The sequence below is a fragment of the Myotis nattereri genome (genome assembly GCF_964212035.1).
Source record: "Myotis nattereri genome assembly, chromosome: 10".
NCBI classification, from domain to species: domain Eukaryota; kingdom Metazoa; phylum Chordata; class Mammalia; order Chiroptera; family Vespertilionidae; genus Myotis; species Myotis nattereri.
Window position 1 is genome coordinate 7,782,999 of NC_138085.1, and position 27,217 is coordinate 7,810,215.

The 27,217-nt window shown below is 44.6% G+C and overlaps 1 protein-coding gene across 1 annotated transcript in view; it reads right to left on the reverse strand.

Moving 5' to 3' along the window:
* Nucleotides 1-25,048, reverse strand: part of LOC308526378 (galectin-10-like) — a 112,775-nt gene extending 87,727 nt beyond the window's left edge. Inside the window, exon 1 of the mRNA XM_081101508.1 lies at nt 24,955-25,048. Within this exon, the coding sequence (XP_080957634.1) occupies nt 24,955-24,969 (15 nt within the window). The 5' untranslated portion in view covers nt 24,970-25,048. The remainder of the gene's footprint in view (nt 1-24,954) is intronic.
* Between the last annotated feature and the right edge of the window lie 2,169 nt (nt 25,049-27,217).

Below are 27,217 nucleotides of genomic sequence, written 5' to 3' on the forward strand. Positions count from 1 at the left end.
AATACCAGACAGACAAACCCAGTGAAGCCTACAGCCGCACGAACCAGGGACCGCGGCCACGTCAGGACCAGGAGTACCGCTGAGTCCAGCCCTCTGTATAGGTCCTTCCGTGGGACGTCCCAATTCCAGTTTAACGACCGGTCCTTACCTCTCTCGAGAGTCCAGGTGGCTCGGTTTCCGAATTGAAAGTTTTTGGGTGCACTGGAGGCCTCCTTGGTAGTCGTAATCCACAGGTGTGGGGTATCTCGCTGAGTGCCCAGCGACAAGTGGGGGAGAGCCTCCTGCCCTAAACAAGGGGTCCCTCTCACCCCTGCTGGGGGAGAGCCTCCTGCCTTGAATAGGGGGTCCCTCTCCTCCCTGCCGGGTATCTCGCTGCGGGCCTCCAAATGTTATGGGTTGGCTCAACGAGATAGACCACCGACTCAGAATTTAAATTTAAGAGCCTTTTATTAAGCTGGCCAGCTGACCACAGTGCCTATCTCCCTGGAACAAAAAGTCTGCCACCGGTCTTTCTGAACCTCTGCACTGAGGTCCCTGGCTCTTTCCCTTACCTCTCTGAAATGATCGACCATAATGCTTAAAAGAGTAGTTTGAGTCTGTCCCATAATGTCCGTCCAGTGAGTCCACAAAATAAAACCAAAAAGACACAAACACAAACAACAAACGGGCCCGAAAATACAGTCTTCCAACTCCATGGAAGCAGAACCAAAACAGGCTTCCAATTCCACGGAAGCCAAACCCGAAAGCTAGACAATGGCCTTATACCAAACTAGCTAGCATGAGCGACCTGCTTTCCGCGAGGGGCATATCCATCCCTCCTGGGGGGGCGGAACGTCTTCCAACTCCCCCCCGCCTGTGGTCTTTATCGAGCGCGTCCACCTAGACCCCTCAGGCAATTACAGATTCCAGAAACGAGCTCACACCAAACAGAACACACAACAAACAACAACACACGTACCGTGTGGTCAGTCAGACTCTTCGGACTGGGGGTCCCTCAATGGTCCTGGGAATCCCAGACGAGCCCCCAAAATGTTGTGCCCAGATTTCAAAGTTCCCAAGACCTCCAGGGAGCCAGTCAGTCCGATGCAAAAGCAAAGAGTCATTTATTTGAAAACTAGGTTTGGCTCCCCTGCCACACTCACTGATGCAACGGTAAGCTCCAGTGGCCGAGAGAGAGGCCTGATGGGACAGGGGGTTTTAAAGGGGGGTGGACTGAGGGCAGGAGAGGGGACTGTGGGCCCCGCCGATTGGCCAGGCGCGAGTAGGTACAGGATGTGGTCATAGTGATGGCGTGCACTTCCCTTGATTATTATTGGTTAGTCCAGAGAAATCCTGGGTGTGGCTAGCAGCGGCTTCTTCCCGTGAGGAAGCACATGGCACCCTCCCAAAATGGAGGACCCAAGGCAAGTTGGAGGGCGCACATGGCTCTGGCCCAAGATGGAAGACCCAAGGCAAGATGGAGGGCACAGTCCTTGTCCGGCCCCTGCTGCTGCCGCTCAAACTCGCCACAAGGCAGGATGGCCCTCCCGCACAGCACCCACAGCTGGCCTGCGGGCAGACTGGGACTCCAGCGCGTCTGGGCGGAACAGGCCCATCAAATGGGGTGCGGCCGGTGGAGTGGCCCAGCTCCGGAGGAGCGACATCCGCTCGGAGCAGGCCCGGCCCATTGGGCCGGTGCACTGCAGCATGGCGCCCTCCCCGAGCTAGGGAACGCGCCCCACTCCGCTGCCGCTGCTGCTGCACTGGGCCCGGTACGGGAGGCAGCGGGCCAATGACCGGGGAGCCAATGCCCCCCCCCCCCACGGGGCCCGGTGGTCGGCCCACGCAGGCCCCGGTCCCCCCGACCGGGCCCCAAGGGCCGCATGGACCCCCGGCCCCAGCGCGGGCAAGCGGGAGCCGACCACGGGGGAAGGGAGGAAAGAGCCAGGCAGTGAGGCCTTCTGCTCCCATGACCTCCGCTGCGGTCGGTTGCCGCCCAGCCCCTCCCCTCGAACCGCTGCCGGCCACCACGCAGCCTGTCTGGACACTCGGAACCGCTCTGGAGAGGCCAGGCCCTACTGTGGGCACGGAGGGATTTCAGAGCCCAGCGGCCAGACTCCTCCTCCTGCACCTCCAGGAGAGGCAGGCAGCGTGCCTTTCAGCTGGGGGGCAGTGCAGGGAGGGCGCCCAAGGTGGTCAGGCGCTGGGTCAGGGACATGCGGCGACCAGCAGGGCCGCCAGCCGGGCCTCGCCTGAGTCACCCAGGACGCGTGAGGCACAGGAGCCCGGCTGCGCCCCCGGGGCCACAGCAGAGTCGGTCACAGGGACTCCGCCGCCACTGCAGCATTTCCTTGCCTTCTGTCCCCCGCTCTGAGAACCTTCGAGCAGCAGCAGAGGACCGCAGGCATTACCTCCCGCTCTAAAACCAAAGGATGGGACTCAACTGAATTTCCCATCCTGCTTCGCGCGGGGCCCGGTGGCGGGGCCTTGAAGCACCGGGTCTCGCGGGAGGCGCCACAGCCCGTGGTCCGGCTCTGCTTGCCTAGGGGGAGGATGTTGGGTCCGCCCGCTGATACTGCCTCGTCCCCGGTACCTCGTGGAGCCCGGAAGCAGCACCCGGTCAGCTGGAGTCAGAGCTGTGACCGGACCATTCGGCCTCTCTATCTGCGCTGGGTCCTGTCACTAGGAGCCTGAGCTGCCTCCACCCGGAGCTGCCGCACTTCCAGGCCGGTTCTGCTCGCTCCCCGGTGGGACTGGGGCGGTGAGGGGCGCGCTGATTTCCTCTCTGCTGGTGCTCCTTCACCCTGTAGGGCCAGACCTGTGAAAAGTGCAGGAAAGACACGGAGGTCCTCACAGAAACATGGCGTGCAATTTCTGAGCTTCACAGACACACCGCCAGGTGACCCCTAGACCTGGATGAAGCACCCCAGCTTTACCTGCCCTCCCTCTCCATGGACTTAGCTGTACAATCTCACACTGATGGAAACTAGAAAACTTTCCTGAGCTCTGCTCTCCCACTGCATAGGATGTCTAGGTTAAAAATGTCAATGGAGCCCTAGCCGGCTTGGCTCAGTGGATACAGCTTTAGCCTGAGGACTGAGGGGGGTCCCAGGTTCCATCCAGGCCAAGGGCATATGCCTGGGTTGCAGGCTCCATCCCCAGTAGGGGCTGTGCAGGAGGAAGCTGGTCAGTGATTCTCTCTCATCACTGATGTTCCTATCTCTCTCTCCTCCCTTCCTCTCTGAAATCAATAAAAAAATACATATTTTAAAAATATCAGTGGAGCTCTGACCCCCGTTGTTCAATTGGTTGAGCATCCTCCTGTAACAAAAAAAGGTTGTGAGTTTGATTTCCAATCAGGGCACATACCTAGGTTGCAGTTTGATCCCGGGGGTGAGGGGCATGCAGGAGGCAATTGATTGAAGTTTCTCTCTCACATAGATGTCTCTCTCTTCTTCTCTCTCTCTCTAAATAAATAAATAAATAAATATATCCTCAGGTGAAAACTATATATATATATATATATATATATATATATATATATATATATATATTCAATAGACAACTTATGGCCTAAGAAATCAAGTTCAAATTCTTTATCCAGAAATATAAAATTGGCTGAAACCTATGTCTGCACTAAGATCATCTCCTGAGCGTCCCTAAACACACCTTGCACTTTGTGGTCTTGGGATCTGGGTACATCCTCATTTCTTTATTTGGAATGCCAGCCCTCAGGGTTTAGCTGAAATTCCTCTTCTCAGAAGACTTCAATCCAAGAATGAGCGCACTGAGAGGACGGAATACTTGTGCCCCCACCCCAAAATTCCCATGTGGAAACCATATGCTGTATGTGATGGTGTTTGGAGGTGGTGCTTAGGTCATGAGCGTGGAGCATTCCTGACTGGCATTAGTGCCCCTTCCACAAAGTGAGGACCCAGTGAAGGGAAGGTTGGCAATGATCGAGAAAACAGGCCCTCAGCAGACAATGAAACTACCAGCACCATGATCTTGGACTTCCCAGCCTGCAGAACTATGAGAAATAAATTGTTGCTTATAAGCCATGCAGTTGATGGTATTTTTGTCATAGCAGCCCAAACATACTAAGACAGAGTCACTCTTAGAACTTTGAGTGGCCTGTCGTTCTCTATGGTCATTTCCCTAAAAGCAAAATATCCACGTATTTCCCTGGCCTGAGATACAGGGGGCAAAGTTTGATCTGTAGGAATAAGGCAGGAAGGAGCCAGTTAAGTCTCATTTCTTCTCTCTCGGGTACAAGGAGATTGTCCTGTGTGACTGAGTGGGCACACCTGCCACACAGGTTCTCACCCATTCCCCAGAAAGGGTACGGGAACTTCCCAGTGGTGCCCCCCAGGGCCTTGGGCTGTGCGCCATGAACCGGGGCCTGCACCTGTGCACAGGGCAGAGGGTGGAAGGCCATGAAGGGCCTGGTCAGCGATGGCTAGTTTGGATGCTAGAGTGGGAGCTGGAGGAAATGCAAACCCGGAACCCACAGCTGCAGGACTCCTGCCCCCAAGAATCACAGATGCAGCCCCAGCTTTCAGGAGAACACGCCTCCTCCCTGGTGGTTCCATGGGCAGTGACGCTGGGCTTCCAGCCGAGGCCTTTGGGGAAAAGCCCAGTAAGGGCTTCCTGTCCTGGGACCACACTCCACTTGCTGACCGTCAGGGCCTTGGGTCAGGGAATGGTCAGGCTGTGGGACAGAGACACACCCAGTCAGATCATTCAATGACAATTCAGCGGCCACTTCTCTCAACTTTCTAAGTCCACAGGCACCTCGTGCCCACACCCTCCTCACACACACACTGTCACTCAACCCCAATGGTGCCTTTTGCCAGGACACCCTGGCATCCACCCCACTGATTCTGATCCCATCCAGCCCCATCCAGGAACACATCTGAAGACAGCACGAGAGCACATGTCCACCGTGGTGGCACCGACACATTGACGGGTTCCTCACACAGACTGCAGTGGCCATTCTGCTGGAGTTGCTGGCCCTTTGCTCTGTGGGCTCTGCAGCAGCAAGTGGCCACGGGTCAAGAAGCTCCCTGTGGCCTCTCGGAGCTGAGGACGCCTGCAGCCACAGGAGATCCACCCCTCAGTTCTACACCTACAGGAAACCGAATTCTGCCCGCAACTGGGGTGAGATTGGAAGCATCTCCTTTCCTCCTGGACACTTAGGGGAGACCACCGTCTCAGCCAAAACCCTGGTCTTCTGAGCCCCAATCAGAGGGACCGCTTACCCAGGGGTGGGCAAACTTTTTGACTCGAGGGCCACAATGGGTTCTTAAACTGGACCGGAGGGCCGGAACAAAAGCATGGATGGAGTGTTTGTGTGAACTGATATAAATTCAAAGTAAACATCATTACATAAAAGGGTACGGTTCTTTTTTTTTTTTTTTTTTTTTAGTTTTATTCATTTCAAATGGGCCGGATCCGGCCCGCGGGCCGTAGTTTGCCCACGGCTGGCTTACGGCATGCCCTGCTCCTGACTGCAGAAGCTGTCAGATAGCCAGGAATGTGTACTAGGTTAGTGATAACAGCAAGGAATATACGCCATGTCCTTTATCTAATCAGGTTCTCCGTCCTTAGTTGAACTTGTATAGAAGAACCTTCCTATTGGAGAGGGTGCTCGTTCATAACACAATTTCCTGAAAGTGAAAGTTACATGTTGCCTGATGGGAGACAGTTCTCTGGGGCTCCCCCATGGTTCTGCTTGTCTTGCACGGGGCACTGTCTGCCCTTGTTCCTTGGTGTGTAGGGAACAGGTTTGGAAGAGCATGTCAGCCTCTGGAACAAAGGGCAGGTTTGCTTTCAGTCCTAGGAGATGCAGATGAGGTCTCCCTTTGAGATGTGGCTGGTCAAGGAGAATGTGTCCTGTCCATGGTGCTGATGTACACTTTGGTCAGGACACTGAAAGCAGATAAGCTCTGAAGGGGTTGGTGGGTTTTGCTTAGCTTATCCTGGTAGACATCAAACTCATGATTCAAGAAAAGTGGTGTTCTTTCATCTGAACTGGGAGTAAAATAGTTGTATCTCGGCATGGATTTCTTGGGTTTATCCTAGTTGGGGTTTGTGTAGCTTATTAAATCTGTAGCTTATGTCTTTTGCCAGAGTTTGGGATTTTTCAGCCATTATTTTCTCTATTACATTCTGGCTCCAAACTCTCCTCTCCTTGGCACCTTAGAATAAATAAAATGCAGTCTCACCTTAAACAGAAGATAATAGTCAGAAGGAGTTTGTACTCCAAGAGTCGAGGTTGATAATACATATTACTTTAGGGAGAGTTTAAATAAATTCATGTGTATTAGGTGTTGATGGAGACGGGAACTTTCGTATGTGGAAAACTACTGGGATGCCCGTGAGATACTGCTAACTGCCTACCAGTAGGGGCTTGGAGGGCAATGGAATGAATTTGACCTAAGCTGACATGTTTGGGGTAATTTCTAATTACTTTTAAAGCTTAGTTTTAGAAGTGCTATACTAAAATACACTTGTTGAAAATAAAAATTGATTACTATTCCTTTGAAAGATGTCAATTTTGACCATAAATTTACAGAATTTGAACCCATCTTTACAGTTTTGGTCCCTTTTTTGTTTCATTGTTTTATGTATATTGTGGGGCTAAGATCTACAGTGGCATTTTAAAAGAAATAAGTTGCAAGAAGAATATAATGTACTAGAGGCCCAGTGCCCAGGAGCCCTTGGGAGAAGTCAGCAGTCGGACATCCTTAGCGCTGCCATGGAGGCGAGAGAAGCTCCCACCACCACCACTGTGCTCACCAGCTGTGAGGCTGGTTTCTGGGTGAGCAGTGATCCCCCTGTGGGAGCACAATGACCACCAGGGGGCAGCTCCTGAATTGAGCATCTGCCCCCAGGTGGTCAGAGTGCATCATAGCGTCCAGTCATTCCACCCTTTGGTCAATTTGCATAGTAGACTTTTATTATGTAGGATGGGCCTTGAGATCTTGAAGAAGATGGAAGCATGTATCTGAGCTGTTGCCTTGTCTGTCTGAGGGGCAGGTGAGGGACTACACATGAAATGCTCTGACAAGGTCACGTGTCCTAAAAGGTCATTTGTACCCGAAATTTCACTGACTTTTCTGATAAACCTAGTTCAGTTCAGATGTATCTCACTTAATGTAATTTATTACTAGTGCAAAGATCTGAGCCTGGGTTCATTTTATTAGTTCCTTTTCTGTTTTATAAATAAGCCTGTAAAATTTGCTTTTGTTAGTCTTTTTAAAAGTGATATATGTACTTGATATTAAATGAAAAGGAATCACAGAATTGTACAAAGAAAGAAGGAGACGGTTGGCAGCCGGGAAGAGCAGAACTCCTCTGGAAAGGTAAAAAAACCAGGGATTTGGGCAGGAAAGTTTGCCAGACCTCTGAGCCCAGAGAGTCCGAGGGAGACCACTTGGCAGACAGCTGCGTCCCTTGGGACAGGCACAGCCCCTGACTGGGGAAAGGAGATCCGTGGGATTCCTGGTGTCGCCGGGGGAATTGAGAGCTGGGTTCTGTGATCACAGAGGACTGAGCCTAAAGGGGGCAGCCTGAAGAGCTGACCAGACCATGCAGTCCCGGTAAGAGAAGAAGCTTACAGAAACCAAGCCTTCCCTACGCCGCAGCCCGCGTTTGTTTGTTTGTTTTCACTGAATCCTGTTCATGGGACATTTTGGATATAGAAACTCACCTGTGCTGAAGAGAGGGAGAGTGTGCGGAGGAGTGGAATCTGGGGAGAGACTGAGGAGAGAAGGGGGGCCGAGAGAGGTGGCAGCGAATTGAGTGCTGAGACACTCCTGAGCCCAGGACTGGGGCAGCCATTCTCCCAGGAGAGTGAGACTCCTCCCCCCAGACCCCAGGCAAGGAGCACAGCCACACCCAGATTCCACCCTGTAGGAGATCAAGGATTAAAATAACCTGATCAGTCCCTGGGAGTTAACAGGGTCTGGCCTATAGAAGGATTTTCAATCCCAGCAACAACACAGCACCCTTAACTATTACATAGCCGGCTCAGGACAGTGAACGTAAACTGGACAGAGAGGGCTTACAGCCTCACAGGCCAACCCCAGAACACTGCCACCCAGAGGCTGACCCACAAACTGACTCTTTGCTAAACACAAAATAAGGCAGTCTGGGAAACAAATGCAGCCTGCTTTAAAATAAGGACTGTGGTCTACAACACAGAGGAACAGTGTATCGCAGGGAAACTCAACACTCTCCTGAATACCTGGCAGGTCGAAGGCGAGCCACACTGAAGAATAGAAGAACCGAAGGACCTTCACTACTGCAATTTTTTTTCTCTTTTTTCACCTTTTAACTAAGAAACCAATTTTCAAAATTCACATCTTGAGCTGACCATCCTTTCAATAGTTTAACAATATTCAATAGTCTGCCATGTAAAAAGAAAATCAAATTCGTTACTATACACTGCCAGCGATAACACCGCAAACTGTTACCCATGACTGCGACCTCCAGCATCCATCCCACCTACCCCCAATACAAACAGAAATTCACTTTTGGACTTGCAGTGTCTTCATCCACCCTTCTGTTTGGAGTCTTATTTGTCATGTCGACTAGTCTACAATATCGTCTTATTAAGCTTCGCTAGCTTAAGGCAACAGACACTACTCAGAGGGTACTGGCCTCTATATGTACTTTTTAGGTTAATGAGGAGCCACTCAATTAAGATCTGGTTCCCAAAAATCAGAGGTTGCGATGGCGTGCCTTAACATCACAACGCCTCAGCTAGACCATCCAGGAGGGGCGGGAGTAGCAGAAGATGCAGAAATCTCACACAGTCTGGATATAAAACAGAGACCTTCCTCTTAACTCCAAAAATGTTTCCCAAACTGTCCTCTCTCTCTCTCATTTCCTCTAGATCCATTATAGTCCAGTACATGACAGGGAGGTGGTGTTTCCACTAAGACAATTCCCATACTCCCCCGTCAATTCAGTGGTCCATTCCTCTATGCTCAGTTCCTATCATTTCCTAGGATTTAGAGTGTTGGTTTAATGGATGTTTAATTTTAGAATAGTTCAGGATTTACAGAAAAATCGTGAAGATAATAACCATGTACATCATACCCAATTTCCCTTATTACTAATATCTTACTTATGTTTGGGCAAATGTAACATGAAGTGAATAATCATTGAAACAGTTAGAGTGAAACCGCAATTCTCTAGTATCTCCAATATACAACAATGCTGTTCTAGACCAAGTTGTTAAAGGAAAAACTGGACCAGTTATGGCATAAAACTTTAGATATTGAGCTGACCATCCTTTCAAGAGTTTAACAATATTCAATAGTCTACCATGTAAAAGGAAATCAAATTCATTATTATACATGCCAGCTCTAACACAACACCCTGTTCCTCATGACTGCGACCACTACCATCCATCCCACCCCCCGAATCCAAACCTAAATTAAACATCAGCTCCTTTTTTCTTTTCCAGTATGAGAAAGTGTTGTGAAAAAAATCCCCATTCAGACTTCTCCTTGTCCTTATTCTAAGTGTCTGGCTCAGTATGGAATGGCTTCTCTGGTGAACCAACGTAGAAAATCTACATTACTCCCTTCTCACATGCCTGCCCCCTGCTTAGATCCCTCCCCATCAGTGAAACAGAGTCAAAAATCACTTCTCTGGTATCTCCAATATCCAACAATTCTGTTCTACACCATGATGTTAAACGATACACTGTACCAGTTAGGCATAAAACTTCTCATCTTGAGCTGACCATTCTTTCAATAGTTTAACAATATTCAATAGTCTGGCATGTAAAAAGAAAATCAAATTCTTCATTATACACTGCCAGCACTAACACAGCAAACTGTTACTCATGACTGCGAACTGCAGCATCCATCCCACCTACCCCCAATACAAACATAAATTCACTTTTGGACTTGCAGTGTCTTCATCCACCCTTCTGTTTGGAGTCTTATTCCTCATCTCTACTAGTCTACAAGATCGTCTTATTAAGTTTCGCTATCTTGAGGCAACAGACACTACCCAGAGGGTACTGGCCTCTATATGTACTTTTTAGGTTAATGAAGAGCCACTCACTTATGATATGGTTGCCCAAATTCAGTGGTTGCCATGGTGTGACTTGACATCACAACGCCTCAGCTAGGCCATCCAGGAGGGGCGGGGGTAGCAGAAGATGCAGAAATCTCACACACTCTGGTTATAAAACAGAGACCTTCCTCTTAACTCCTAAAATTTTTCCTAAACTGCCCTCTCTCACTCTCATTTCCTGTAGTTCCATTACACTCCAGCATATGGCAGGGAGGTGGTGTTTCCTCTAAGACAATTCCCATACTCCCCCGACATTTCAGTGGTCCAGTCCACCATGTTCAGTTGCTACAATTTCCTAGGAATTTGAGTGTTGTTTAATGGATGTTTCATTTTAGAATAGTCCCACATTTACAGAAAAATTGTGAAGATCATAACCATGTACACCATACCCAATTTCCCTTATTACTAATATCTTACTCATGTTTGGGGCAAAAGTTACATGAATTAAATCCTCAGCGAAACAGAGTAAAACGCCACTTCTCTAGTATCTCCAATATCCAACAGTGCTGGTCTAGACCAAGTTGTTAAAGGAAAAACTGGACCAGTTGTGGCATAAACCTTCAGCTATGGAGCTGACCATCCTTTAAAGAGTTTAACAATATTCAATAGTCTACCATGTAAAAGGAAATCAAATTCATTATTATACATTGCCAGCTCTAACACAACACCCTGTTCCTCATGACTGTGACCACCACCATCCATCCCAGCCCCCGAATCCAAAGCTATCATTAAAAATCAGCTTCTTTTGTCCTTGCCAGTATGCGAAAGTTTTGTGAAAAACATCCCCAATCAGACTTCTCGTTCTCCTGACCTAAGTCTCTGGCCCAGTACGAAATGGCATGTCTGTTGCCCCAACTAAAGAAATCTACATTACTCCCTTCTCACATGCCTGTCCCCTCCTTAAATCCCTCCCCATCAGTGAAACAGAGTCAAACCTCACTTCTCTAGTATCTCGAATATCCAACAATGCTGTTCTAGACCATGATGTTAAAGGAAAAACTGTACAAGTTTTGGCATAAAATTCACATCTTGAGCTGACCATACTTTCCATAGTTTAACAATATTCAATAGTCTGCCATATAAAAAGGAAATCAAATTCTTTATTATACACTGCCATCACTAACACAACACCCTGTTACTCATGACTGCGATCTCCACCATCCACCCCACTTACCCCCAATACGAACATAAAATCACTTTTGGACTTACAGTTCCTTCATCCATCCTTTAGTTTGGAGTCTAACTCCTTATCTCTACTAGTCTACAATATCGTCTTATTAAGTTTCCCTATCTTGAGGCAACAGACAATACTGAAGGGGGCCTGGCCTCTATTTATACACTTTAGGTTAATGAGGAGCCACTCCCTTCAGCTCTGGTTGCCCAAATTCTGTGGTTGCCATGGTGTGGGTTGACATCACAAAGCCTCAGCTAGAACATGCAGGAGGGGCGGGGGTGGCAGAAGATGCAGAAATCTCAGACACTCTGGTTATAAAACAGAGACCTTCCTCTTAACGCCTAATATTTTTCCCAAACTGTCCTCTCTCTATCTCATTTCCTGTAGTTCCATTACAGTCCAGCATATGGCAGGGAGGTGGTGTTTCCTCTAAGACAATTCCCAGACTCCCCCGTCATTGCAGTGGTCCATTCCACTAGGTTCAGTTAATATAATTTCCTATGATTTTGAGTGTTGTTTTAAGGGCTCTTTTATTTTACAACAGTTCCAGATTTACAGAAAAATTGTGAAGATAATAACCATGTACACCATGCCCAATTTCCCTTATTACTAACATCTCAATTATGTTTGGGCAAATGTAACTAAAGTGAATAATCAGTGAAACAGTTAGAGTGAAACCTCAATCCTCTTGTAAATCCAATATCGAGCAGTGCTGTTCTAGACTAAGTTGTTAAAGGAAAAACTGGACCAGTAGTGGCATAAAACCTCAGATCTGGAGCTGACCATCCTTTCAAGAATTTATCAAAATTCAATAGTCTACCATGTAAAAAGGAAATCAAATGCATTATTATACACTGCCAGCACCAACACAACACCCTGTTCCTCATAACTGCGACCACTACCGTCCATCCCACCCCCCGAATCCAAACCTAAATTAAACATCAGCTCCTTTTTTCTTTTCCAGTATGAGAAAGTGTTGTGAAAAAAATCCCCATTCAGACTTCTACTTGTCCTTATTCTAAGTGTCTGGCTCAGTATGGAATGGCTTCTCTGGTGCCCCAACGTAGGAAATCTACATTACTCCCTTCTCACATGCATGGCCCCTGCTTAGATCCCTCCTCATCAGTTTAACAGAGTCAAAAATCACTTCTCTGGTATCTCCAATATCCAACAACTCAGTTCTACACCATTATGTTAAAGGATAAACTGTACCAGTTGTGGCATAAAACTTCCCATCTTGAGCTGACCATCCTTTTAAGAATTTAACAATATTCAATAGTCTGCCATGTAAAAAGAAAATCAAATTCATTATACATTGCCAGCACTAACACCGCAAACTCTTCCTCATGACTGCGACCGCCACCATCCATCCAACGCCCCGAATCCAAAGCTAAATTAAAAATCAGCTTCTTTTTTCCTTGCCAGTATGCGAAAGTTTTGTGAAAAACATCCCCAATCAGACTTGTTCTCCTTATCTAAGTTTCTGGCTCAGTATGGAATGGCTTGTCTGTTGCCCCAACTAAAGAAATCTACATTACTCCCTTCTCACATGCCTGCCCCCTCCTTAGGTCCCTCCCCATCAGTGAAACAGAGTCAAACCTCACTTCTCTAGTATCTCCAATATCCAACAATGCTGTTCTAGACCATGATGTTAAAGGAAAAACTGTACAAGTTGTGGCATAAAATTCACATCTTGAGCTGACCATCCTTTCCATAGTTTAACAATATTCAACAGTCTGCCATATAAAAAGAAAATCAAATTCTTTATTATACACTGCCATCACTAACACAACACCCTGTTACTCATGACTGCGATCTCCACCATCCATCCCACCTACCCCCAATATGAACATAAATTCACTTTTGGAGTCACAGTTTCTTCATCCACCCTTCTGTTTGGAGGCTTACTCCTTATCTCTACTAGTCTACAATATCGTCTTATTAAGTTTCGCTATCTTGAGGCAACAGACACTGCTGAAGAGGGCCGGCCTCTATTTATACACTTTGGGTTAATGAGGAGCCACTCCCTTCAGCTCTGGCGGGGGTGGCAGAAGATGCAGAAATCACACACACTCTGGTTATAAAACAGAGACCTTCCTCTTAACGCCTAATATTTTTCCCAAACTGTCCTCTCTCTCTCTCATTTCCTGTAGTTCCATTACATTCCAGCATATGGCAGGGAGGTGGTGTTTCCTCTAAGACAATTCCCATACTCCCCCGTCATTGCAGTGGTCCATTCCATGAGGTTCATTTAATATAATTTCCTATGATTTTGAGTGTTGTTGTAAGGGCTTTTTTATTTTACAACAGTTCCAGATTTACAGAAAAATTGTGAAGATAATAACCATGTACACCACACCCATTTTCCCTCATTACTAACATCTTACTTATGTTTGGGCAAATGTAACTGAAGTGAATAATCAGTGAAACAGTTAGAGTGAAACCTCAATCCTCTAGTATCTCCAATATCTAGCAGTGCTGTTCTAGACTAAGTTGTTAAAGAAAAAACTGGACCAGTAGTGGCATAAAACCTCAGATCTGGAGCTGACCATCCTTTCAAGAATTTATCAAAATTCAATAGTCTACCATGTAAAAGGAAATCAAATTCATTATTATACATTGCCAGCTCTAACACAACACCCTGTTCCTCATGACTGCGACCACCACCATCCATCCCAGCCCCCGAATCCAAAGCTATAATTAAAAATGAGCTTCTTTTTTCCTTGCCAGTATGCGAAAGTTTTGTGAAAAACATCCCCAATCAGACTTCTCGTTCTCCTGCTCTAAGTCTCTGCCCCAGTATGAAATGGCTTGTCTGTTGCCCCAAGTAAAGAAATCTACATTACTCCCTTCTCACATGCCTGCCCCCTCCTTAGATCCCTCCCCATCAGTGAAACAGAGTCAAACCTCACGTCTCTAGTAATCTCGAATATCCAACAATGCTGTTCTAGACCATGATGTTAAAGGAAAAACTGTACAAGTTGTGGCATAAAATTCACATCTTGAGCTGACCATCCTTTCCATAGTTTAACAATATTCAACAGTCTGCCATATAAAAAGTTAATCAAATTCTTTATTTTACACTGCCTTCACTAACACAACACCCTGTTACTCATGACTGCGATCTCCACCATCCATCCCACTTACCCCCAATACGAACATAAAATCACTTTTGGACTTACAGTTTCTTCATCCATCCTTGTGTTTGGAGTCTTACTCCTTATCTCTACTAGTCTACAATATCGTCTTATTAAGTTTCGCTATCTTGAGGCAACAGACACTACTGAAGTAGGCCTGGCCTCTATTTATACACTTTAGGTTAATGAGGAGCCACTCCCTTCATCTCTGGTTGCCCAAATTCTGTGGTTGCCATGGTGTGGCTTGACATCACAAAGCCTAAGCTAGACCATCCAGGAGGGGCGGGGGGGCGGGGGGGGGGGGCAGAAGATGCAGAAATCTCACACACTGTGGTTGTAAAACAAAGACCTTCCTCTTAACGCCTAATATTTTTCCCAAACTGTCCTCTCATTTCCTGTAGTTCCATTACAGTCTAGCATATGGCAGGGAGGTGGTGTTTCCTCTAAGACAATTCCGAGACTCCCCCGTCATTGCAATGGTCCATTCCACTAGGTTCAGTTAATATAATTTCCTATGATTTTGAGTGTTGTTGTAAGGGCTCTTTTATTTTACAACAGTTCCAGATTTACAGAAAAATTGTGAAGATAATAACCATGTACACCATGCCCAATTTCCCTTATTACTAACATCTTATTTATGTTTGGGCAAATGTAACTGAAGTGAATAATCAGTGAAACAGTTAGAGTGAAACCTCAATCCTCTTGTATATCCAATATCGAGCAGTGCTGTTCTAGACTAAGTTGTTAAAGGAAAAATTGGACCAGTAGTGGCATAAAACCTCAGATCTGGAGCTGACAATCCTTTCAAGAATTTATCAAAATTCAATAGTCTACCATGTAAAAAGGAAATCAAATGCATTATTATACACTGCCAGCACCAACACAACACCCTGTTCCTCATGACTGCGACCACTACCATCCATCCCACCCCCCGAATCCAAACCTAAATTAAACATCAGCTCCATTTTCTTTTCCAGTATGAGAAAGTGTGGTGAAAAAAATCCCCATTCAGACTTCTCCTTGTCATTATTCTAAGTGTCTGGCTCAGTATGGAATGGCTTCTCTGGTGCCCCAACGTAGGAAATCTACATTACTCCCTTCTCACATGCATGGCCCCTGCTTAGATCCCTCCTCATCAGTTTAACAGAGTCAAAAATCACTTCTCTAGTATCTCCAATATCCAACAACTCAGTTCTACACCATTATGTTAAAGGATAAACTGTACCAGTTGTGGCATAAAACTTCCCATCTTGAGCTGACCATCCTTTTAAGAGTTTAACAATATTCAATAGTCTGCCATGTAAAAAGAAAATCAAATTCATTATACATTGCCAGCACTAACACCGCAAACTGTTCCACATGACTGCGACCGCCACCATCCATCCCACCCCCCGAATCCAAAGCTAAATTAAAAATCAGCTTCTTTTTTCCTTGCCAGTATGCGAAAGTTTTGTGAAAAACATCCCCAATCAGACTTGTTCTCCTTATCTAAGTTTCTGGCTCAGTATGGAATGGCTTGTCTGTTGCCCCAACTAAAGAAATCTACATTACTCCCTTCTCACATGCCTGCCCCCTCCTTAGGTCCCTCCCCATCAGTGAAACAGAGTCAAACCTCACTTCTCTAGTATCTCCAATATCCAACAATGCTGTTCTAGACCATGATGTTAAAGGAAAAACTGTACAAGTTGTGGCATAAAATTCACATCTTGAGCTGACCATCCTTTCCATAGTTTAACAATATTCAACAGTCTGCCATATAAAAAGAAAATCAAATTCTTTATTATACACTGCCATCACTAACACAACACCCTGTTACTCATGACTGCGATCTCCACCATCCATCCCACCTACCCCCAATATGAACATAAATTCACTTTTGGACTCACAGTTTCTTCATCCACCCTTCTGTTTGGAGGCTGACTCCTTATCTCTACTAGTCTACAATATCGTCTTATTAAGTTTCGCTATCTTGAGGCAACAGACACTACTGAATAGGGCCTGGCCTCTATTTATACACTTTAGGTTAATGAGGAGCCACTCCCTTTAGCTCTGGCGGGGGTGGCAGAAGATGCAGAAATCTCACACACTCTGGTTATAAAACAGAGACCTTCCTCTTAACGCCTAATATTTTTCCCAAACTGTCCTCTCTCTCTCTCATTTCCTGTAGTTCCATTACAGTCCAGCATATGGCAGGGAGGTGGTGTTTCCTCTAAGACAATTCCCATACTCCCCCGTCATTGCAGTGGTCCATTCCATGAGGTTCATTTAATATAATTTCCTATGATTTTGAGTGTTGTTGTAAGGGCTTTTTTATTTTACAACAGTTCCAGATTTACAGAAAAATTGTGAAGATAATAACCATGTACACCATACCCATTTTCCCTCATTACTAACATCTTACTTATGTTTGGGCAAATGTAACTGAAGTGAATAATCAGTGAAACAGTTAGAGTGAAACCTCAATCCTCTAGTATCTCCAATATCTAGCAGTGCTGTTCTAGACTAAGTTGTTAAAGGAAAAACTGGACCAGTAGTGGCATAAAACCTCAGATCTGGAGCTGAGCATCCTTTCAAGAATTTATCAAAATTCAATAGTCTACCATGTAAAAGGAAATCAAATTCATTATTATACATTGCCAGCTCTAACACAACACCCTGTTCCTCATGACTGCGACCACCACCATCCACCCAGCCCCCGAATCCAAAGCTATAATTAAAAATGAGCTTCTTTTGTCCTTGCCAGTATGCGAAAGTTTTGTGAAAAACATCCCCAATCAGACTTCTCGTTCTCCTGCTCTAAGTCTCTGCCCCAGTATGAAATGGCTTGTCTGTTGCCCCAAGTAAAGAAATCTACATTACTCCCTTCTCACATGCCTGCCCCCTCCTTAGATCCCTCCCCATCAGTGAAACAGAGTCAAACCTCACTTCTCTAGTATCTCGAATATCCAACAATGCTGTTCTAGACCATGATGTTAAAGGAAAAACTGTACAAGTTGTGGCATAAAATTCACATCTTGAGCTGACCATCCTTTCCATAGTTTAACAATATTCAACAGTCTGCCATATAAAAAGTTAATCAAATTCTTTATTTTACACTGCCTTCACTAACACAACACCCTGTTACTCATGACTGCGATCTCCACCATCCATCCCACTTACCCCCAATACGAACATAAAATCACTTTTGGACTTACAGTTTCTTCATCCATCCTTGTGTTTGGAGTCTTACTCCTTATCTCTACTAGTCTACAATATCGTCTTATTAAGTTTCGCTATCTTGAGGCAACAGACACTACTGAAGTAGGCCTGGCCTCTATTTATACACTTTAGGTTAATGAGGAGCCACTCCCTTCATCTCTGGTTGCCCAAATTCTGTGGTTGCCATGGTGTGGCTTGACATCACAAAGCCTCAGCTAGACCATCCAGGAGGGGCAGGGGTTGCAGAAGATGCAGAAATCTCACACACTCTGGTTATAAAACAGAGACCTTCCTCTTAACGCCTAATATTTTTCCCAAACTGTCCTCTCTCTCATTTCCTGTAGTTCCATTACAGTCCAGCATATGGCAGGGAGGTGGTGTTTCCTCTAAGACAATTCCCAGACTCCCCCGTCATTGCAGTGGTCCATTCCACTAGGTTCAGTTAATATAATTTCCTATGATTTTGAGTGTTGTTTTAAGGGCTCTTTTATTTTACAACAGTTCCAGATTTACAGAAAAATTGTGAAGATAATAACCATGTACACCATACCCAATTTCCCTCATTACTAACATCTTACTTATGTTTGGGCAAATGTAACATGAAGTGAATAATCAGTGATACAGTTAGAGTGAAACCTCAATCCTCTAGTATCTCCAATATCTAGCAGTGCTGTTCTAGACTAAGTTGTTAAAGGAAAAACTGGACCAGTAGTGGCATAAAACCTCAGATCTGGAGCTGACCATCCTTTCAAGAATTTATCAAAATTCAATAGTCTACCATGTAAAAAGGAAATCAAATGCATTATTACACTGCCAGCACTAACACAACACCCGTTTCCTCATAACTGCGACTACTACCGTCCATCCCACACCCCGAATCCAAACCTAAATTAAACATCAGCTCCTTTTTTCTTTTCCAGTATGAGAAAGTGTTGTGAAAAAAATCCCCATTCAGACTTCTCCTTGTCCTTATTCTAAGTGTCTGGCTCAGTATGGAATGGCTTCTCTGGTGCCCCAACGTAGGAAATCTACATTACTCCCTTCTCACATGCATGCCCCCTGCTTAGATCCCTCCCCATCAGTGAAAGAGAGTCAAAAATCACTTCTCTGGTATCTCCAGTATCCAACAACTCTGTTCTACACCATGATGTTAAAGGATAAACTGCACCAGTTGTGGCAAAAAACTTCCCATCTTGAGCTGACCATCCTTTCAAGAGTTTAACAATATTCAATAGTCTGCCATGTAAAAAGAAAATCAAATTCATTATACATTGCCAGCACTAACACCGCAAACTGTTCCTCATGACTGCGACCACCACCATCCATCCAACCCCCGAATCCAAAGCTAAATTAAAAATCCGCTTCTTTTTTCCTTGCCAGTATGCGAAAGTTTTGTGAAAAACATCCCCAATCAGACTTGTTGTTCTCGTTATCGAAGTTTCTGGCTCAGTATGGAATGGCTTGTCTGTTGCCCCAACTAAAGAAATCTACATTACTCCCTTCTCACATGCCTGCCCCCTCCTTAGGTCTCCCCATCAGTGAAACAGTCAAACCTCACTTCTCTAGTATCTCCAATATCCAACAATGCTGTTCTAGACCATGATGTTAAAGGAAAAACTGTACAAGTTGTGGCATAAAATTCACATATTGAGCTGACGATCCTTTCCATAGTTTAACAATATTCAATAGTCTGCCATATAAAAAGGAAATCAAATTCTTTATTATACACTGCCATCACTAACACAACACCCTGTTACTCATGACTGCGATCTCCACCATCCATCCCACCTACCCCCAATACGAACATAAAATCTCTTTTGGACTTACAGTTTCTTCATCCATCCTTGTGTTTGGAGTCTTACTCCTTATCTCTACTAGTCTACAATATCGTCTTAATAAGTTTCGCTATCTTGAGGCAACAGACACTACTGAAGGAGGCCTGTCCTCTATTTATACACTTAGGTTAATGAGGAGCCACTCCCTTCAGCTCTGGTTTCCCAAATTCTGTGGTTGCCATGGTGTGGCTTGACATCACAAAGCCTAAGCTTGACCATCCAGGAGGGGCGGGGGGGGGGGGGTGGGGGTGGGGGACAGAAGATGCAGAAATCTCACACACTCTGGTTGTAAAACAAAGCCCTTCCTCTTAACGCCTAATATTTTTCCCAAACTGTCCTCTCTCTCATTTCCTGTAGTTCCATTACAGTCCAGCATATGGCAGGGAGGTGGTGTTTCCTCTAAGACAATTCCCAGACTCCCCCGTCATTGCAGTGGTCCATTCCACTAGGTTCAGTTAATATAATTTCCTATGATTTTGAGTGTTGTTGTAAGGGCTCTTTTATTTTACAACAGTTTCAGATTTACAGAAAAATTGTGAAGATAATAACCATGTACACCATGCCCAATTTCCCTTATTACTAACATCTTAATTATGTTTGGGCAAATGTAACTGAAGTGCATAATCAGTGAAACAGTTAGAGTGAAACCTCAATCCTCTTGTATATCCAATATCGAGCAGTGCTGTTCCAGACTTAATTGTTAAAGGAAAAACTGGACCAGCAGTGGCATAAAACCTCAGATCTGGAGCTGACCATCCTTTCAAGATTTTATCAAAATTCAATAGTCTACCATGTAAAAAGGAAATCAAATGCATTATTACACTGCCAGCACCAACACAACACCCTGTTCCTCATAACTGCGACTACTACCGTCCATCCCACACCCCGAATCCAAACCTAAATTAAACATCAGCTCCTTTTTTCTTTTCCAGTATGAGAAAATGTTGTGAAAAAAATCACCATTCAGACTTCTCCTTGTCCTTATTCTAAGTGTCTGGCTCAGTATGGAATGGCTTCTCTGGTGCCCCAACGTAGGAAATCTACATTACTCCCTTCTCACATGCATGCCCCCTGCTTAGATCCCTCCCCATCAGTGAAACAGAGTCAAAAATCACTTCTCTGGTATCTCCAGTATCCAACAACTCTGTTCTACACCATGATGTTAAAGGATAAACTGTACCAGTTGTGGCAAAAAACTTCCCATCTTGAGCTGACCATCCTTTCAAGAGTTTAACAATATTCAATAGTCTGCCATGTAAAAAGAAAATCAAATTCATTATACATTGCCAGCACTAACACCGCAAACTGTTCCTCATGACTGCGACCACCACCATCCATCCAACGCCCCGAATCCAAAGCTAAATTAAAAATCCGCTTCTTTTTTCCTTGCCAGTATGCGAAAGTTTTGTGAAAAACATCCCCAATCAGACTTGTTGTTCTCCTTATCTAATTTTCTGGCTCAATATGGAATGGCTTGTCTGTTGCCCCAACTAAAGAAATCTACATTACTCCCTTCTCACATGCCTGCCCCCTCCTTAGGTCACTCCCCATCAGTGAAACAGTCAAACCTCACTTCTCTAGTATCTCCAATATCCAACAATGCTGTTCTAGACCATGATGTTAAAGGAAAAACTGTACAAGTTGTGGCATAAAATTCACATCTTGAGCTGACGATCGTTTCCATAGTTTCACAATATTCAATAGTCTGCCGTATAAAAAGGAAATCAAATTCTTTATTATACACTGCCATCACTAACACAACACCCTGTTACTCATGACTGCGATCTCCACCATCCATCCCACCTACCCCCAATACGAACATAAAATCACTTTTGGACTTACAGTTTCTTCATCCATCCTTGTGTTTGGAGTCTTACTCCTTATCTCTACTAGTCTACAATATCGTCTTATTAAGTTTCGCTATCTTGAGGCAACAGACACTACTGAAGGAGGCCTGTCCTCTATTTATACACTTAGGTTAATGAGGAGCCACTCCCTTCAGCTCTGGTTTCCCAAATTCTGTGGTTGCCATGGTGTGGCTTGACATCACAAAGCCTAAGCTTGACCATCCAGGAGGGGCGGGGGGGGGGTGGGGGGGGGACAGAAGATGCAGAAATCTCACACACTCTGGTTGTAAAACAAAGACCTTCCACTTAACGCCTAATATTTTTCCCAAACTGTCCTCTCTCTCTCATTTCCTGTAGTTCCATTACAGTCCAGCATATGGCAGGGAGGTGGTGTTTCCTCTAAGACAATTCCCAGACTCCAGTGGTCCATTCCACTAGGTTCAGTTAATATAATTTCCTATGATTTTGAGTGTTGTTGTAAGGGCTCTTTTATTTTACAACAGTTCCAGATTTACATAAAAATTGTGAAGATAATAACCATGTACACCATGCCCAATTTCCCTTATTACTAACATCTGAATTATGTTTGGGCAAATGTAACTAAAGTGAATAATCAGTGAAACAGTTAGAGTGAAACCTCAATCCTCTTGTATATCCAATATCGAGCAGTGCTGTTCCAGACAAAGTTGTTAAAGGAAAAACTGGACCAGTAGTGGCATAAAACCTCAGATCTGGAGCTGACCATCCTTTCAAGAATTTATCAAAATTCAATAGTCTACCATGTAAAAAGGAAATCAAATGCATTATTACACTGCTAGCACTAACACAACACCCTGTTCTTCATAACTGCGACTACTACCGTCCATCCCACACCCCGAATCCAAACCTAAATTAAACATCAGCTCCTTTTTTCTTTTCCAGTATGAGAAAGTGTTGTGAAAAAAATCCCCATTCAGACTTCTCCTTGTCCTTATTCTAAGTGTCTGGCTCAGTATGGAATGGCTTCTCTGGTGCCCCAACGTAGGAAATCTACATTACTCCCTTCTCACATGCCTGCCCCCAGCTTAGATCCCTCCCCATCAGTGAAACAGAGTCAAAAATCACTTGTCTAGTATCTCCAATATCCAACAGTGCTGTTCCAGACCAAGTTGTTAAAGTGTAAACTGTACCAGTTGTGGCATAAAAATTCCCATCTTCAGCTGACCATCCTTTCAAGAGTTTAACAATATTCAATAGTCTCCCATGTAAAAAGAAAATCAAATTCATTATTATACATTGCCAGCACTAACACCGCAAACTGTTCCTCATGACTGCGACCACCACCATCCATCCCACCCCCCGAATCCAAAGCTAAATTAAAAATCCGCTTCTTTTTTCCTTGCCAGTATGTGAAAGTTTTGTGAAAAACATCCCCAATCAGACTTCTCGTTCTCCTTATCTAAGTTTCTGGCTCAGTATGGAATACCTTGTCTGTTGCCCCAACTAAAGAAATCTACATTACTCCCTTTTCACATGCCTAGCCCCTCCTTAGGTCCCTCCCCATCACTGAAACAGAGTCAAACCTCACTTCTCTAGTATCTCCAATATCCAACAATGCTGTTCTAGACCATGATGTTAAAGGAAAAACTGTACAAGTTGTGGCATGAAATTCACATCTTGAGCTGACGATCGTTTCCATAGTTTAACAATATTCAATAGTCTGCCATATAAAAAGGAAATCAAATTCTTTATTATACACTGCCATCACTAACACAACACCCTGTTACTCATGACTGCGATCTCCACCATCCATCCCACCTACGCCCAATACGAACATAAATTCACTTTTGGACTCACAGTTTCTTCATCCACCCTTCTGTTTGGAGGCTTACTCCTTATCTCTACTAGTCTACAATATCCTCTTATTAAGTTTCGCTATCTTGAGGCAACAGACACTACTGAAGAGGGCCATGCCTCTATTTATACACTAGGTTAATGAGGAGCCACTCCCTTCAGCTCTGTTTGCCCAAATTCTGTGGTTGCCATGGTGTGGCTTGACATCACAAAGCCTCAGCTAGACCATCCAGGAGGGGCGGGGGGGGGGGGCGGGGTGGGACAGAAGATGCAGAAATCTCACACACTCTGGTTGTAAAACAGACCTTCCTCTTAACGCCTAATATTTTTCCCAAACTGTCCTCTCTCTCTCTCATTTCCTGTAGTTCCATTACAGTCCAGCATATGGCAGGGAGGTGGTGTTTCCTCTAAGACAATTCCCATACTCCCCCGTCATTGCAGTGGACCATTCCACTAGGTTCAGTTAATATAATTTCCTATGATTTTGAGTGTTGTTGTAAGGGCTCTTTTATTTTACAACAGTTCCAGATTTACAGAAAAATTGTGAAGATAATAACCATGTACACCATGCCCAATTTCCCTTATTACTAACATCTTAATTATGTTTGGGCAAATGTAACTGAAGTGAATAATCAGTGAAACAGTTAGAGTGAAACCTCAATCCTCTAGTATCTCCAATATCTAGCAGTGCTGTTCTAGACTAAGTTGTTAAAGGAAAAACTGGACCAGTAGTGGCATAAAACCTCAGATCTGGAGCTGACCATCCTTTCAAGAATTTATCAAAATTCAATAGTCTACCATGTAAAAAGGAAATCAAATGCATTATTATACACTGCCAGCACCAACACAACACCCTGTTCCTCATGACTGCGACCACTACCATCCATCCCAGCCCCCGAATCGAAACCTAAATTAAACATCAGCTCCTTTTTTCTTTTCCAGTATGAGAAAATGTTGTGAAAAAAATCCCCATTCAGACTTCTCCTTGTCCTTATTCTAAGTGTCTGGCTCAGTATGGAATGGCTTCTCTGGTGCCCCAACGTAGGAAATCTACATTACTCCCTTCTCACATGCATGCCCCCTGCTTAGATCCCTCCCCATCAGTGAAACAGAGTCAAAAATCACTTCTCTGGTATCTCCAAATCCAACAACTCTGTTCTACACCATGATGTTAAAGGATAAACTGTACCAGTTGTGGCATAAAACTTCCCATCTTGAGCTGACCATCCTTTCAAGAGGTTAACAATATTCAATAGTCTGCCATGTAAAAAGAAAATCAAATTCATTATACATTGCCAGCACTAACACCGCAAACTGTTCCACATGACTGCGACCGCCACCATCCATCCAACCCCCCGAATCCAAAGCTAAATTAAAAATCAGCTTCTTTTTTCCTTGCCAGTATGCGAAAGTTTTGTGAAAAACATCCCCAATCAGACTTCTCATTCTCCTTATCTAAGTTTCTGGCTCAGTATGGAATAGCTTGTCTGTTGCCCCAACTAAAGAAATCTACATTACTCCCTTCTCACATGCCTGGCCCCTCCTTAGGTCCCTCCCCATCAGTGAAACAGAGTCAAACCTCACTTCTCTAGTATCTCCAATATCCAACAATGTTGTTCTAGACCATGATGTTAAAGGAAAAACTGTACAAGTTGTGGCATAAAATTCACATCTTGAGCTGACGATCCTTTCCATAGTTTAACAATATTCAATAGTCTGCCGTATAAAAAGGAAATCGAATTCTTTATTATACACTGCCATCACTAACACAACACCCTGTTACTCATGACTGCGATCTCCACCATCCATCCCACCTACCCCCAATACGAACATAAAATCTCTTTTGGACTTACAGTTTCTTCATCCATCCTTGTGTTTGGAGTCTTACTCCTTATCTCTACTAGTCTACAATATCGTCTTATTAAGTTTTGCTATCTTGAGGCAACAGACACTACTGAAGGAGGCCTGTCCTCTATTTATACACTTAGGTTAATGAGGAGCCACTCCCTTCAGCTCTGGTTTCCCAAATTCTGTGGTTGCCATGGTGTGGCTTGACATCACAAAGCCTAAGCTTGACCATCCAGGAGGGGCGGGGGTGGGGTGGGGGTGGGGGACAGAAGATGCAGAAATCTCACACACTCTGGTTGTAAAACAAAGACCTTCCTCTTAACGCCTAATATTTTTTCCAAACTGTCCTCTCTCTCTCTCATTTCCTGTAGTTCCATTACAGTCCAGCATATGGCAGGGAGGTGGTGTTTCCTCTAAGACAATTCCCAGACTCCCCCGTCATTGCAGTGGTCCATTCCACTAGGTTCAGTTAATATAATTTCCTACGATTTTGAGTGTTGTTGTAAGGGCTCTTTTATTTTACAACAGTTTCAGATTTACAGAAAAATTGTGAAGATAATAACCATGTACACCATGCCCAATTACCCTTCTTACTAACATCTTAATTATGTTTGGGCAAATGTAACTGAAGTGAATAATCAGTGAAACAGTTAGAGTGAAACCTCAATCCTCTTGTATATCCAATATCGAGCAGTGCTGTTCCAGACTTAATTGTTAAAGGAAAAACTGGACCAGCAGTGGCATAAAACCTCAGATCTGGAGCTGACCATCCTTTCAAGATTTTATCAAAATTCAATAGTCTACCATGTAAAAAGGAAATCAAATGCATTATTACACTGCCAGCACCAACACAACACCCTGTTCCTCATAACTGCGACTACTACCGTCCATCCCACACCCCGAATCCAAACCTAAATTAAACATCAGCTCCTTTTTTCTTTTCCAGTATGAGAAAATGTTGTGAAAAAAATCACCATTCAGACTTCTCCTTGTCCTTATTCTAAGTGTCTGGCTCAGTATGGAATGGCTTCTCTGGTGCCCCAACGTAGGAAATCTACATTACTCCCTTCTCACATGCATGCCCCCTGCTTAGATCCCTCCCCATCAGTGAAACAGAGTCAAAAATCACTTCTCTGGTATCTCCAGTATCCAACAACTCTGTTCTACACCATGATGTTAAAGGATAAACTGTACCAGTTGTGGCAAAAAACTTCCCATCTTGAGCTGACCATCCTTTCAAGAGTTTAACAATATTCAATAGTCTGCCATGTAAAAAGAAAATCAAATTCATTATACATTGCCAGCACTAACACCGCAAACTGTTCCTCATGACTGCGACCACCACCATCCATCCAACGCCCCGAATCCAAAGCTAAATTAAAAATCCGCTTCTTTTTTCCTTGCCAGTATGCGAAAGTTTTGTGAAAAACATCCCCAATCAGACTTGTTGTTCTCCTTATCTAATTTTCTGGCTCAATATGGAATGGCTTGTCTGTTGCCCCAACTAAAGAAATCTACATTACTCCCTTCTCACATGCCTGCCCCCTCCTTAGGTCACTCCCCATCAGTGAAACAGTCAAACCTCACTTCTCTAGTATCTCCAATATCCAACAATGCTGTTCTAGACCATGATGTTAAAGGAAAAACTGTACAAGTTGTGGCATAAAATTCACATCTTGAGCTGACGATCGTTTCCATAGTTTCACAATATTCAATAGTCTGCCGTATAAAAAGGAAATCAAATTCTTTATTATACACTGCCATCACTAACACAACACCCTGTTACTCATGACTGCGATCTCCACCATCCATCCCACCTACCCCCAATACGAACATAAAATCACTTTTGGACTTACAGTTTCTTCATCCATCCTTGTGTTTGGAGTCTTACTCCTTATCTCTACTAGTCTACAATATCGTCTTATTAAGTTTCGCTATCTTGAGGCAACAGACACTACTGAAGGAGGCCTGTCCTCTATTTATACACTTAGGTTAATGAGGAGCCACTCCCTTCAGCTCTGGTTTCCCAAATTCTGTGGTTGCCATGGTGTGGCTTGACATCACAAAGCCTAAGCTTGACCATCCAGGAGGGGCGGGGGGGGGTGGGGGGGGGACAGAAGATGCAGAAATCTCACACACTCTGGTTGTAAAACAAAGACCTTCCACTTAACGCCTAATATTTTTCCCAAACTGTCCTCTCTCTCTCATTTCCTGTAGTTCCATTACAGTCCAGCATATGGCAGGGAGGTGGTGTTTCCTCTAAGACAA